Raw genomic sequence first — 15,000 nt, 5'->3', positions numbered from 1 at the left:
AGATATATATAGATATATATTATATATATATATATATATATATATATATATATATACATATATATAATATATAAATAATATATATATATATATATATATAAACAATACATCGACCACGACACGAAGCCTCCTCTTCCTCCCCGCCAAGGGTATATACTATATATATATAACATACATACCAACGTTCCCCAAAAAAGAAACACGAAAGAAATAGATCTCCCGAAATTTATTGAAATGCAAAACCAGACAATTCGGGGAGTTCGCGCTCGAGCGAGCGCAAGATTTGCTTTTCGAGGACCCTAACAATGTAACCCACCTTGTTCTCGTGATTAGATTCCCAGTGTCACTGTGTCTTTTTTTTCATTTATTCAATCTCATTAAACAGAGAAGCAGGGAGATTACTGCATCCCTTTTCAATCGGCGACGATAATGGAAAATGCAAAGAGTGAGTCTCGGGGATGCAACGCGAGCAGACAGACGTAGGTACGGTGTTGTCTGGGAAATGAAGAGGGGGGGGGGAGGGGGGATGGAATGGGGGTGGTGGAGGAAGGAAATTTGAACCACATGGTATCACTGAAAAAAAAAATTGGATGTTGTAAGATACATGATAAAGATATGATGATATCAAGAATTGAATACAGGTTCAATACAACAACTGTATATACCGCTTACAGCACGTTGGAAATGGAAGTAAGATAATCCACATTAATAGAGAGAGAGAGAGAGAGAGAGAGAGAGAGAGAGAGAGAGAGAGAGAAATTAACATCATACTGCAGACCACAAAACTGAGATTGATGGAAAATATTAGCGTACGAAAACCAACATCATAAAGCAGCCCAAAATCATCACCAGATTCCAGATTCCAGACTCCCGATTCCAGATTTTCAAAAATAATAGCAAAACTTCGATGTTCCTCAGCGCCTGAGGATAAGGCCAGCCAGCCAAACCACCCCAACAGAGACGGGGCCCATAGAGAATCTGACACTAAAAGGGGCGTGGCATGAGAGGCGGGCGAGATGCTCTCGTGTTAAACTTGAATAAAAACTTTTTTTTTTTTTTTTTTGGGGGGGGGGGAGGGATGAATTGCTGAATCCCTTCCCACGCCTAAGTTCAAGGGGAGGGGGGCTATTTGGGACACGCTGGGTGGTCTTGCTTTTGCAAGAACCGCCCTTCTTAAAGCAATTATCTCAGGTGATTCTTTATGTTCCTCACACACACACATACACACGAAGAAAAGGTCGACGGTATAGGCAACTATAGCTGAACCAGCCATGAACGCAATAGATACGCCACCTAAGAGAAGGAAGGTTATAAGCATGATGTCCAATAGACTCCAAATCATAATATATTTTGCTGTCTCAGCCCAAAACCTGTGTTATTGAGCAGTTTCTATTCATAAGCTACTGTTCTCGACCTTTTATTCAGCTGGCACCTGTCAATTATCTTAAGTGACAGTAGTTTCTTCAATTCTTATTTCGAAAGAATGTATCTCTCTTATCAATTAAATTATAGCAGTTTATATTGAGAAGCAACACTAGCTTTAAGATGACTTGATAACGACTTAGAATTGAAAAAAAAAAAATCAATGAACAGCTATGCATATGCACCATAGCAGTTTATATTGAGAAGCAAAATTACTTAGAAAAAGGAGCATAAATTAAAGAACAGCTATACATATACACATACAAAATAGGTTACTACAGTATACATTGTGTATACATTTACAAATGAGTTTCAGCGTGAAACTCTCCATGTCTCAGTGTGCTATATAGAACCTGAAGCAGAAAATTGTTAAAACATAACCGTCCCTCACCGACATGAAGAGATGCACATGAGCGAACACCAGAGAGAGAGAGAGAGAGAGAGAGAGAGAGAGAGAGAGAGAGAGAGAGAGAGAGATTATCTTCTGTTTTGTGGCGAACAGACATCTCGGAGTCTGATATGACTACAATCCGATGTAATTATAAAGTATTCTTGTTAACAACGTAGAGAGAGAGAGAGAGAGAGAGAGAGAGAGAGAGAGAGAGAGAGAGAGAGAGAGAGAGAGCAAAGTTTTCATGGGACTTCCGAAACAATCCTAGACGAGAGTTTTCGGTCATCTGTCTTCCAGAAAGCAAATAAACCCGACCACATTGTTTATTTCTCTTGCGAACCAACTCTTGCCCTGACTCCTACCAAGACACTAAGCAATACGAATAGCTGAAGGTTGCACAAGCATCAGCTGGGAATGCAGCCTGTGCAATACACTGAGGTTTCCAGGGAATCTTTGTTTTTGTTTTGTTTTTTTCCTGTTCAAGTCATGGGAAAATATATACCGTTACCACTCGTTTATTTACGTATTTAGATCATTTCAAGGAAGACTCGTCTAAAAGATTAACTGCAAATGAGATTTTTTCACGCAATAGCACCTAATCTAATATGAACAGTCATTAATATTGAAGGCTGTTCTAATACAAACCAGACAATCCTATAGGTATGTTACAAACCTATTCAATATTGAATACTAATAACAATAGTAGTTGCAAATATAACTCCTGGCATCTCTAAGTACACAAAGGCATTTGAAATAATAATAATATTGTAATGAAAGACAAATAGCACATGTTTCCTCTCTCTCAATCTACATAGTAAGCAACCTCCCACAACAATCGATTAAACCCCAGGTACATTACTCAATGATCAGGTCACCTGACCTGCAGATATATGCCAATTACGCATTCAAAACTCGCGCCGGGGATCGAACGCAGACCTATCCATGTGCCGACCAAGACCAGTGAAAGAGAGAGAGAGAGAGAGAGAGAGAGAGAGAGAGAGAGAGAGAGAGAGTACAACACACAAAGGCACTTTACGTATGAAGCAAAGACACTAAGCCCCACAACTCAATGCAGGCGAAAGAAAACCTTCCTGCAAAGAGGTCTTTCTTAGTCTTCCTTCACGCCAGGAAGAACAAGAAGAACAAGAAGAAGACTTCCCTCTTGGCTACAACAGCTAAGCTAAGTTTCCTGAAGGAGGTCATCATTCATCTTCTGCGCTGTTACGTATTTAACTTTTTTTTTTTTTGACAGTCAGAATTTCCCTCGGCAGTTACGCTACATACGCAGCATAGGTTCTTGCGAACGCGGTGGCCTCATTCTACCTTCCGGGAAAAAGAAAGTATACTTTTCTTTCCCAATCTGGTGTTGCATTCACGCCGTGTCATAAGTACGTAAGTCAGTCTCTCTCTCTCTCTCACTCAAATATTCAAATTAATTAATGCAGTTGTGTAATAATATAATTAACCTTGAAGTGTTACTCTTTCTTGGCTTTCAAAGTCTCGATATACTATATACTGTATACTATATAATATATTATAATATATATATATATATATATATATATATATATATATAAAGCTATCTGTGGGCTACCGTCGTTGGCACAGAATCCAGACAGGTTGTGCAATGTCACCCACAGAGGTGAGGTTCATGGATGCCCAGGTACTGAGAGACCGAGGCTGAACAATAGTAGGCCAGGTCAGTATTTGGATAACAGGCACCCCCCAAAGGGAGCGCTACATGCAGTCAGCATAAAAGATCGGTGACCAAGCATGGTGGAGAGAATCAGGACTAACAACCTCATATCAAAATCTTCTGCTATAAAGCTGGATTCTCTCCATAGACAAATAAATAATAAATAAATATAAATATATATATAGTATTATATATATATATACAAATATATATTTAAGTATAATAAAACAAAAGGTTTCACAGTAAACACTCTTGTCTATAAAGACGAAGTGTAAACGATTTTAAGAAATGCATTTCGTCAATAAACAAAGACTATTACTGTGGATCCTTCTACTGATATATATATATATATATATATATATATATATATATATATATATATATATAAAATATATATCTGGTATAAAGATCTCCATATTCGAATGTCTTCACCCGAAGCATATTCATTAAGTAATATAACTTTTAGAGGAGTTACTTTCTGTTATTTCCTTCCATAACTATGGTAGTCCGCGTTCTGTTTGTGCTTAATAAGTTATTTTCATCAGAAGCACTTTCAAACTGAGTCCATGCTTCCCTTCTACTTGTTACATTATCAGTGATTCTCTTGTTACATATACTTTATTGGTGATTTTCATCACATAAACTGTATAAACACAAGTTTACCTCCTCGAGCTCTGATGAGAGAGGGAAAAAACTACCACTTTCAAACCGAGGCAAATAAAATTGTAATGAAGATCTTCACAGTTACATATCCCACCAGATAAGACGTCAGTTATTCGACGAGGAAACAAGCAACAATGCAGCCACAGAAATGCGTAAAAGGGTGAGCGAACAATAATTAACAATACACCAACCGCCGGTCTTCCTCATAAATGTTAACTGGTTGGCCGAGGAATTTGCCTCGAGGAGCTGAATGAGAGAGAGAGAGAGAGAGACAGAGAATCAAAATACCATGCATTCATTCTTTGCTCTATTGCTCAATTACGTTTCAACAAAAGATCATACTAAAAAAAAATATATACAAAGGAAATGATATAGAGAAAAGCGATTTGCTTTTGACTAAAGTACTCGTAAAGTTACCATTCAATGGCGACAACGTCAGCAGAGAAGACCAATAAAGTAAAAAAATTAATGACACAAAGCTCTCCCTTCCTCTTACACAAAGATCCGCTATTTCAAGAAAAGTTTTTGGGATGAACTTCCTAAGAGCAATGTCATTAACAGATATCAATAATAATATACTAATTTATATATATATATATATATATATATATATATATATATATATATATATATATATATGAGTATATTTACCTGACTATCACTACCTGAATTCAGTCACATAAATGCAACAATGTAATGAATACCCAACTTGCAAATTAAATTATATATATAAATCTTAAGAAAATGTCTATCGCTGCCACGCACCGTCTGATTATCAGTATCAGACATCAGCCATCACGACTCTGTATAGACATTATATGATGATAGGGAGTGTCCATTGTCCATGTCTAATCTTTTAAAAGTTGTAGTGTGAGAGGTGTCCACCTTTCCAAACATGAAGATAATTCAGGCGAAGATAAAACACAAAACCACGAATTATTATTAATATAATATAAAATAATTGCAGGTACACTAGGCAGGCAAAGAACCTCATTACGATAAATAAACAAAATCCGTGGGAAAACATCTGAATACGAAACATTTCCCGCAACAAATGTTATTATGGTAAACATCGCCGAATTCTAGACGACTTCTAGTAAATGGCACGGTTCGGCTGCCGAGGAAAAGGTTGTCATCTTCGCGTTCTGATCAAAACAAATATAAAATCATATGCAAAATATATATCAAATATCGAACCACTCACGACACGTAAATCTGGCGTCGACCAACTTACCTCCAGAATCTCCCATGTTGCAGGCTGAACAACTGTATATAAATCCAAGAAAGTGATTAAGCACAGAGTTTTAGCAGAGCACTAATAATAACACTTCACTTCGTGCCGTCTGCGTACACAGACATGGACATGATTCAGGTGACATTAAATTAGGGGAAAAAATTGATCTACCTGGACTATAAAAACAACGTCGGCTACTAATATATTACAAAATACTATTCTATGCAGTTCAAGACCACATTCAAAACACAAAAACGATAATTTTGAACGAAACCACAGCACTGGAAAACAAGGGTTTACGAAAATGTCACTTTTAGGATAGACACGTGCGGAGGCCACGGGAAAAGGACCGTACGTCCCTCCTTCTCAAACACCAGCCAGGCTGAAACTGACGAGTAAGAGAAGTTTTACTCGCATCACATGTTCACATGAATCACACACGCACTCTAGCCTCAGCGCAGGCCCGCCCAACCTCGCGGCCAATGGGCATCGCGGATCTGCCGCATCTCGCTTCCCATTGGCTCTCGTTTCCCGTCCGAGCCAATCAAAACTGACTTTGGCGAGGCGGCCGCAGATTCCGCCAAATTTGAGATGCTGTGCAGAGACGCACCTGTACAATACTTGCAATTGTTTTCGATATTGATTGATTTCCATGACGTGAGGAATTATAGTAATGTTGCTCATTTTTTTAACCAATAATTATCAGCAGAGCGCAAAATTAATTATGCTAAAATACACGTGAATTAACCGCATTTTTTAAGAATAATAATATACAGAAACACAGAAATCCTATGAGGACGTACTATATACAGAATCATTTCAACAACCGCGTAATTATCTTCTCCCAGAGCTGGCTTTCTGTGTCTCTAAAGTTCAAAGTTAGTTCAACCAACCGTAGAGAAATTATATACCATTCTGAGGGTCTGTTTCTCACAGGTATAACCCTCATGAAGTTATCTCCGAGGTTACTCCTCGAACTCAGGATTTCTACTTTAATCTATTAAGTTTTTCTTATCATTTATATCCACGTGAATAATATGCACGTCTTAAATCCTGGTTATTAAGGGAATATTTTCAGAATTCATGTGAAACATCATAGATACTAAAATGAAAATGAATAAGCAACAGGAGCTATAAACAAATGAATTACTTCGAATTTTGGAAGAGTTAATTTAACGCTAGTCTGAAATGACCTCATTGCTAAGTCTGTGAGATATATATATATATATATATATATATATATATATATATATATATACATATATATATATATACTATTTCCCAGAAGCCCGTTATATTCACAATAAATATTAACCTTATCAAGATTACAAAGTGCGGTAAAAACAAGTCTACGGGATATTTGAGTCAATCTTCACACACTGTCGTGGGAGATTGAGAAAAAAGATACATTACTTTTACAACAACAATCTCCAGAGAGAGAGAGAGAGAGAGAGAGAGAGAGAGAGAGAGAGAGAGAGAGAGAGAGATTTACAACAGAACTCACTCGACTCTCATTACTTTTTTATCCAAAAAATAAAAAAATAAAAAAAACTCTGAGTGCTGATTATACAACCAGTTTTAGGGAAAGTAGTTTATTAAGACCACGAATAAGAAGAAGAAGAAGAAGAAGAAGAAGCAAGCTCTCTCATAAGACAAGTAAACGCCCACATTCACAGCAAGGTAATCTAGACTTGTATCAGCTGAAAAAAAAAATTATCGGATTTACGTAGGAGTTAAATGCCACAATAGTTTCAAAAAAACTTCATGTATTCGACGGCATCAACCAGAGATCGAATCAGATGTCGAATTCATAGATTAAATATGGATGTACTTTGTGTTTTTTTTAGTGGAAAAAAAGTTATCGAAATCTGATTATTTATTTCTATGTAATTCCTGCAACGAATCTCGGCAAAGTGGATTAAAGTGGATTAAAAGTCCCGTAATGTGTTTTATTAAGTTAAAAAAATTATTGAAATTTGATGATTTATTTCTGTGCAATTCCTGCAACGAATCTCAGCAAAGTGGATAAAAAGTTCCATAATATCACGTATCATTCCCATAACGAAGCGATGAAAACCCAAAGTTACTGCTATTTAAAATCAGCAAACAATGTAAATTACTGTAAAGTTATACATCAAAATTTTAGCGAAGAATTCATTAAAATATCCATTCGCAAACTGTTCACGATATATTCAAGATTCCCAATTCGGTTACTGTCCCTTAAAAACACACACACACACACAAACAATCTGGCTTACTTACTCTACTTAATAACTACGAAGAAACCAACAGAACTTCAATCAATTTTGCAGTGTAAACATCATCAACAGCGGAAGACTCGAGTCTTTTGAAAATTGTTTCGAACTAAACAACTGATGAAGACAGCATCGCATCCTGTCTAAGACTTTGATCTTGTCCAAAATAAATGGGAGCAATTGGTTTTAGCTCCGCTATCGTATACAACATTTACGTCTCGTGTGAGAGAGAGAGAGAGAGAGAGAGAGAGAGGACGCTTTCAGCAGGGTGGATGGAATCCACGACCTATAATAAGCAATGCCATTTAGTCTTCACCCCAGAAGATTTCTATCGACGATACTACGTAGAGCTGTAGCGATGAATCTACTTTGACAGGACAAAGACAGGAGGATGATATATATAAGTATCCGAAGAGCGACTGCTTATCAGATGAGCAATGAGGAATTTCTGCTACTGCAACGTTTTAAAAACACACACACACATATATATAATATTCTTTATATATAGATTTTTATAATATTATAATTATATATTATATATTATATATATTATATATTATATTATTTATTATATATGTATATATATATATAATATATATTATACATATATATATATATATAATATATAGATATATATATATTATATATTATATATATTATATAACAAATGGAGATCATTAATACCCAGGAAAATTAAAAGAACAAATTAAAATGTTTAGCTAGGAAAAAATTAACTCTGTTCCCAACAGAATTTCTAAAACACAAATTCTAAAAGATTTTATAAACCTCTTCAATCTCTCCTAAGCATACGGTTAGTGACAGGTTATTTAAGGAAAAAAACATACCACCAGTTACTAACGTTATAATCAGTTGATAATAATGTTAAAATATAGAGCTATGCTTTTCTTTTTATCTCCTACTAAATATTCGTCATGGATGGTAATGCGATCGCTAGTTTCACCGGACAACCTTACCATGAAATTTTTAAAAATAATACTTACCCTTAATTGTTGGGAGTTTGCATCCGGTAGAATAAACGAAGACATTACACAGGTTGGATGCTTTCAAACTTATATATTGTTTGTCAGGGCAAGGAGAAAAAAAAAAAGGTAAACAATGGATGTTTTTCAAAAAAAATTTCCTCATCAATGTTGATAAAATATCATTCCCAAAGGTTGTTGATATTCAGAATTTCGACGACAGTTTACATACACAGTTCTACAGTCATTGCAGCAAAAGCTGTTATGGCTTCCTGTTTGAAAACAGTACAGAAAAAGTCAATAACGTATTGGCCAATTTTACGTACACAAAGTGATCTGGATCACTACAGAAGGTTTCACGGCATTGCCACACAGAACATTCAGAACGAAACACCACAATTCTTAAAAAATAATAATAATAATAATAATTTAAAAAAAAAATTGTAGAATTCTCAAACTAAAACAAGCCTAACATTGTGTCGAGGAGCTTCGTCTCCCCCAAATCCAGGCTCTTAACCCCAACCGTGTCGCCGAAATCTGACGGGTTGGCCCATGGCTTAAAGGTAAACCTACCTAAAACATTTCACGAAAGTCGCCTCGATCTATTTCAAGACCCACGCTCTGCGAATGAAGAGAAACATCCTACAAGATCCTCTCATTTAACCCTGTTTAATCCTATTTCAATCCTTATCTGGAAGCGGCTATTATTATAGTCGTCGAGAGCCGAGGTTGAGGGCTAATGCTAAGGGTTGCTGGCAAGGGCTATAGATAGAGCCCGTGTTGGCATGACGCCAAGCTAAGCTTACAGGAACAACAAGGACAAAGAGCCTCGGTTTATGAAATTACACTCCTGCGAAGGTTTCTGAAAATCCGACCGTAAATGTTGAGACGATTATCCTGAGAGTCGCACCACGACAGAGCACAAAGAAAATAAGTTGGGTTTATTATGGGGTTAAGAGATACACAAAGAATTGAACGAGGAAATGTCTACAGGGAATGCAAATCTCCTTAAAAGGATGGTAAAGAAGTTATAAAGAAGATCACGAGTATAAAATTGTATCATGAAAATCGTAAAAAAAAAGTAAAATTAGAAAGAAAAACAAAAAATCCACCTAACGCATTAGCCTTTGCGTAACTGTCGTAACACAAGGCGAAATCTATATCAAACAGCAAAGGCTACTTAGGAGATAAAAACACTCCTGCCGAGGCTACTCAAATATGTGGCAGTTTAAGAGGTATTTCAACCTCAATATCGCCATTCTTATCCGTGTGTTAGCAGGTTGTCTCAAGAACGGATGAACTGAGTTCAGTGAAACCTAGTTAGGTCTCTCTCTCATATATATACTCTATATCTATATATATATATATATATATATATATATATATATATATATATATATATATATATATATATATATATAATCCCAAAATTACACTTACCATATGCAAATGAAATTTAAAAAAAAAATAAAAAAAATCGCAGTTAAAAAGTATTTCCTTAAAAATAATTTTGTAAAGTCTCTATCCCCATGAAAAGAACGAAACGAAACTACATCATCACAAGACGATATATTTTTTTAAGCCTACAGACCGAACCCATTGTACAACGATGTAAAAATATTAAAAATATATTCCGCCTTGAAGCAACCCTCTAAAATACAGAGATTAACGCCGGACAAAAGTCCCTTTACCTGGCTAACAAAAGGGTTACAAAAATAAAGCGCCACACCTGGGGGAGACACCCCACACCTAAACCCCCAACCCCCAACCACCCCACCCGCCCGGCCTGACCGCTGGGTTTCCCTATTATAGTCTGTATTAGGAGAGACGAACAAATGGGGAAAATGGAAGGTTAAGCAAAAAAATAAAAAAATAAAAAAATAAAGATAAAAAAACGCGACATGAAAAAGCCAAGAAAAAAATCTGGTTTTAATCCTTAGGATTAAATACAACTTCTGGATTTACGTCGACGAATGGATTACAAGGTACAGCCGAGAAGAGGGATTAAGAATACTTTGTCAAATCCGTCGAGATAAGGGAAAAATGTATTACATCCTTTTTCCCATAGTTTTTTTTTAAGAAATGTGTGACACTTTCTCTTCCATGAATTATCCAATTGGAAAAAAAAGGAAAAATCATTTTTCCCAGTTTTTTTATGTGTGACACTTTCTCTTCCAAGAATTATCCAATTAAAAAAAAAACAAGGAAGGAGGGGGAGAGGAAAGAAAGGAAATTGGAGACGAGAAACAAAAATAATCATCACTAATAAACATACGATCACAAATATACTTGAAAGGGTAAGACGCTTACACAAAAATCAAAGAAAGTTGTAGCTTTAAGTTGAGAGAGAGAGAGAGAGAGAGAGAGAGAGAGAAATTAACATGTCCTAATCCGATTAAGACAGAGGAAGACACGGGGGGGGGGGGGGGGAAAGTCGACTTTTAACGCACTCTTCAACGAAGCTTTGGCCTTTCGTCAGGAATTTACATGAGAACACGTGTCATACGAGTCCTAGTGGTTTATTAAACGAGTCTTCACAAAGGACTAGCGGTATTCATGCATAGGGGAAGCTGCATGGGACGAATGCCATTTTCATTATGCGGCTTTCAAGAAGTGTGCATGATTGGCAAGAGGTGACTTGTACGTCAAGAAATGCTCAAGAACCAGAGAGAGAGAGAGAGAGAGAGAGAGAGAGAGAGAGAGAGAGAGAGAGAATGCATTCATCATGTCGCTTTAAAGAAGTGTAGCCTATATGATTGGCACAAGGGTATGTCGAACTTAGAGAAATCTTTACGAAGCATATATAACAGAGAGAGAGAGAGAGAGAGAGAGAGAGAGAGAGAGAGAGAGATAGAGAGAGAGAGACTGTACTACAACCTTTACGACAATAAAATCAGGAAATCTTTTCAAAGACCTGAAATCTATAAACAAAATTCAATTCTGAATAACAAATGAACAAATATAATAAATGAACAAAAAACAAAGTTTTGTACGTCTGCCCACAACACAAGTTATATAATAAGCCTCTCTCTCTCTCTCTCTCTCTCTCTCTCTCTCTCTCTCTCTCTCTCTCTCTCTCTCACAGAAAAAAATAAAGAATTATCAATAAAAAGGAGACTACAAATTAGTTAACCATATAATGCTCTTTCTTATACGTCTATCGAGTCCCATCTGGGAACCAACCCCGTAATTTTCCTCAAGGAATTCTGTGGGATTTAAGGCGAGAATCCCTCGTACCTCATAGCGATATTGACCCTTATGAGGATGGTCTATTACTACATTATCTACAGATGCAAAGCCTCACGGGCTGAGACACGTAAATTCACCTGTGGTGGGCGTCGATAACTAGCCAACAAGGTTAGTTATTAAAAGTTGGGCTCAAATGTAGTGTGCGTAGGTGTGATTGCTTTGCAGGTGATAAGAGTGGTGTAAATGACCTTCATTTTCATGAGAGGGATGTATAGGTAACAAAGTTTTAACTGTTACTTATTTATTCGTCTAATTGTTATGCTAAGGCCGAAAAGGAATGAGGAAAGGGCAGGATAAAACTGCTTTTTCAAACATAAGTGATTTTTCAATGCCGGCCCTGAAAGTAACCTTCCCAAAAATGATACTTTTGATATAAATATAAGCTCATTGAAAAGGCATGATTATGTTTAAGGCATAAGGAAAATAGAGAAACAATCCAAAACATAAAAAAAATGACGCAACAAAGTGAAAACTTTCACTAAAATGCTGGATTCACTGAACACCAAAACTGTCTTCTTCTGCCAATCCCAAATCCTGACAAGAAAGTATCCTTACTTACAAGAAAGGTAAAACATGGATCTCAAAATTGTATACCTTACGCGATGCATATAAAAAGGCATGCAAGCGCAAATGTGATTTAAGTAAGTAAGCAAAAGCCATTTTTGTCGGGGGAATAAAGAGAGGTGGAACCAGGCTATAAAAGGACGTGGCTGAAAATCTCATTAGACAAAACCATCAGAACTTTAGAACTTTTCCCCTCCCACGACGTTTATTGCTCGCCGGGAATCTGGCCCAGGAATAAAGAAAGCTTTTCCATACACATAAGCAAAGCCGCCGTAAAGAAGGAGGAAGAAGAAGAAGGAGGAGGGGGAGGAGGGTGTACACGGTGACGAGGTGAATGATGGGGAGCCGTTCCAAAGGCAAATCCAGACCACCATTCCTACTACTACTACGTAGGGGGCGTGATGCAAGTAAACAAAAACAAACTGAAGAAGAAAGAAGGACATGAGGAGCAGCCGTTCCAAAGGTAAATCCAGACCACCATTACTACTACTACTACTACTACGAAGGGGGTGTGGTGTAAGTCTACAAAAAACAAACTGAAAGAGAAAGAATGACGAGAATTATGACACTCGAGAGAAAGGAAGAGGACGAGGAGGAGGAGGAGGAGGAGGAGGAGGATAATAAAGCCCTTAGGAGTAACAGCCCTTTTTATAACCGCGGAGAACGTCGAAACTCGTGAAATCACCAGCGTCCCACAAGACGACATAAGACCCTTCTAAATACACGTCTCTGATGTTCATCTTAGTTTACCACATTACCTTGGGCGGGATGATCAAAAGAAGAAAAAAAGAACAGAGAGAGAGAGAGAGAGAGAGAGAGAGAGAGAGAAAGTCCACCTGAAACTTATCAACATCCTTCTTGCTTTCTTACTCTCTTTCTCTCTGTCTAACTTTCTTTTCTCTTTCTTCCTTTCTATAACTTTTGAACCATCCGCCATCATCTTTTTTTTTTTTGGTGGTGTGAAGTTTGGCTGTCGTCTGATTGTAATACAAAGAACAGTTGATCTGTAAGAGAGAGAGAGAGAGAGAGAGAACTCTGCCTCTTTGCAAGTCTTAACCCCCCAATCCCATGATAGCGGGAGAGGGACGGGGTGAGGGGTGAGGGTGAGGGGTGAGGGGTGGGGGTGGGGGAGGGTATCTTCCGGTTTATGACCATCTCAGGGACGACGGGGCATTTTATTAAGCAAATTGCAGGCAACGCTACAAGACACTTCTGTCCAGATTTGGGTCACACAGAGACATGAAGGAACGCTCTCTCTCTCTCTCTCTCAGTTGTTTTCGCTTACTCTGGAGTAACCGCCTGCAAACTATTTTTTGTTGTTGTTTGTTGTTGTTTGGGGGGTGGCGGGGGTTAAGCTAAATGGCATCAAGTGCTCTTCTAAGAAAAAAAACTAAAGAATATAAAATAAAAAAGTTAACAATTCATTCCTCTTCTATTTCACTTCATTTTCTCTGTACCTCCTCCATCAACGAGAGTCCTCTCTCACACACTAAAACGACTGGTTTTATTCTATCTCACGTATAAAAGTTCAATGAACTCCTCATTACGTATAGTAAAATGAGCTCCTTTGAATCCTAATATTGGGGACACCGTTCCAAGCATCGTATTACGGCTATAAATCCAAGTCGTTGCTATAAACGTTCTTTGGGATCGAAATTTATTACTCTTTAACATAGGAAAATGAAAGAACGCTGAATTTCGGCAGAAAGTAAAGGCAATAAATAAATAAATAAAAGTAAAAAATGCACCGAAGTTTCTTCGGCGCAATCGAGTTTTCTGTACAGTGTGTAGTGCTCTATGAGCACCAAAGATTTAACCCAGCAGGAAGGAACAGGAATTCCAGACTATGAGAGAGAGAGAGAGAGAGAGAGAGAGAGAGAGAGAGAGAGAGAGAGAGAGAGAGAGATTTAATTCTGCATGAATGGTAAGAACTTAATAATGAGAGAGAGAGAGAGAGAGAGAGAGAGAGAGAGAGAGAGAGAGAGATTTAATCCTGCATGAAAGGGCAAGAATTCAATAATGAGAGAGAGAGAGAGAGAGAGAGAGAGAGAGAGGGGCAGTTTCAATCCTAAAAGAAACGACAGAAACTCATCTAAAAAAACAAACAACAAAAGATGGCGGATCGTTCAAAACTTAGAGAAAGAAAGGAGGAAAAATACAAAGAAACAGAGAAAGAAAGAAAAATAAAGAAAGAAACGGTAAAAGAACTGGCTGTATCGACGCACAAAGGCCCCTCCTCCTTCCCACTCGTCCCAGAGAGAATATCATGCTTTATGAACGAAGCAACCCACATTATTAACATAAGAATCTGAGTGGCTCCTGACGAACAGGAATGATGTAACAGTAAATCAAATCAAACCCGTTTTCACAGAGACCTCATTTCCTATTCTCCTCGATTCAGCGAATGACTGACTTGAGCTCTGCCATGATTCCAGTATGTAGACTGCTCAATAATTTCAAAAAAAAAATGTTTTTCGGATTTTTTGTCAGAATTTTTGTATGTATATATGTGTGCTATATATATAAAATAATAAATAAACAAATAA

The 15,000-nt window shown here is 37.2% G+C and overlaps 2 protein-coding genes across 6 annotated transcripts in view; both read right to left on the bottom strand.

Moving 5' to 3' along the window:
* LOC135209677 (uncharacterized) overlaps window positions 1–5,836 on the bottom strand; it is a 123,103-nt gene extending 117,267 nt beyond the window's left edge. Inside the window, exon 1 of the mRNA XM_064242419.1 lies at window positions 5,407–5,836. Within this exon, the coding sequence (XP_064098489.1) occupies window positions 5,407–5,422 (16 nt within the window). The 5' untranslated portion in view covers window positions 5,423–5,836. The remainder of the gene's footprint in view (window positions 1–5,406) is intronic.
* Window positions 1–15,000, bottom strand: part of LOC135209676 (ras-GEF domain-containing family member 1B-like) — a 966,569-nt gene that overhangs the window by 569,590 nt on the left and 381,979 nt on the right. The window lies entirely within an intron of this gene.

The sequence above is a fragment of the Macrobrachium nipponense genome, chromosome 38 (genome assembly GCF_015104395.2).
Source record: "Macrobrachium nipponense isolate FS-2020 chromosome 38, ASM1510439v2, whole genome shotgun sequence".
Classification (NCBI taxonomy): Eukaryota; Metazoa; Arthropoda; class Malacostraca; order Decapoda; family Palaemonidae; genus Macrobrachium; species Macrobrachium nipponense.
This window is presented reverse-complemented; position numbering and strand designations above follow the sequence as displayed.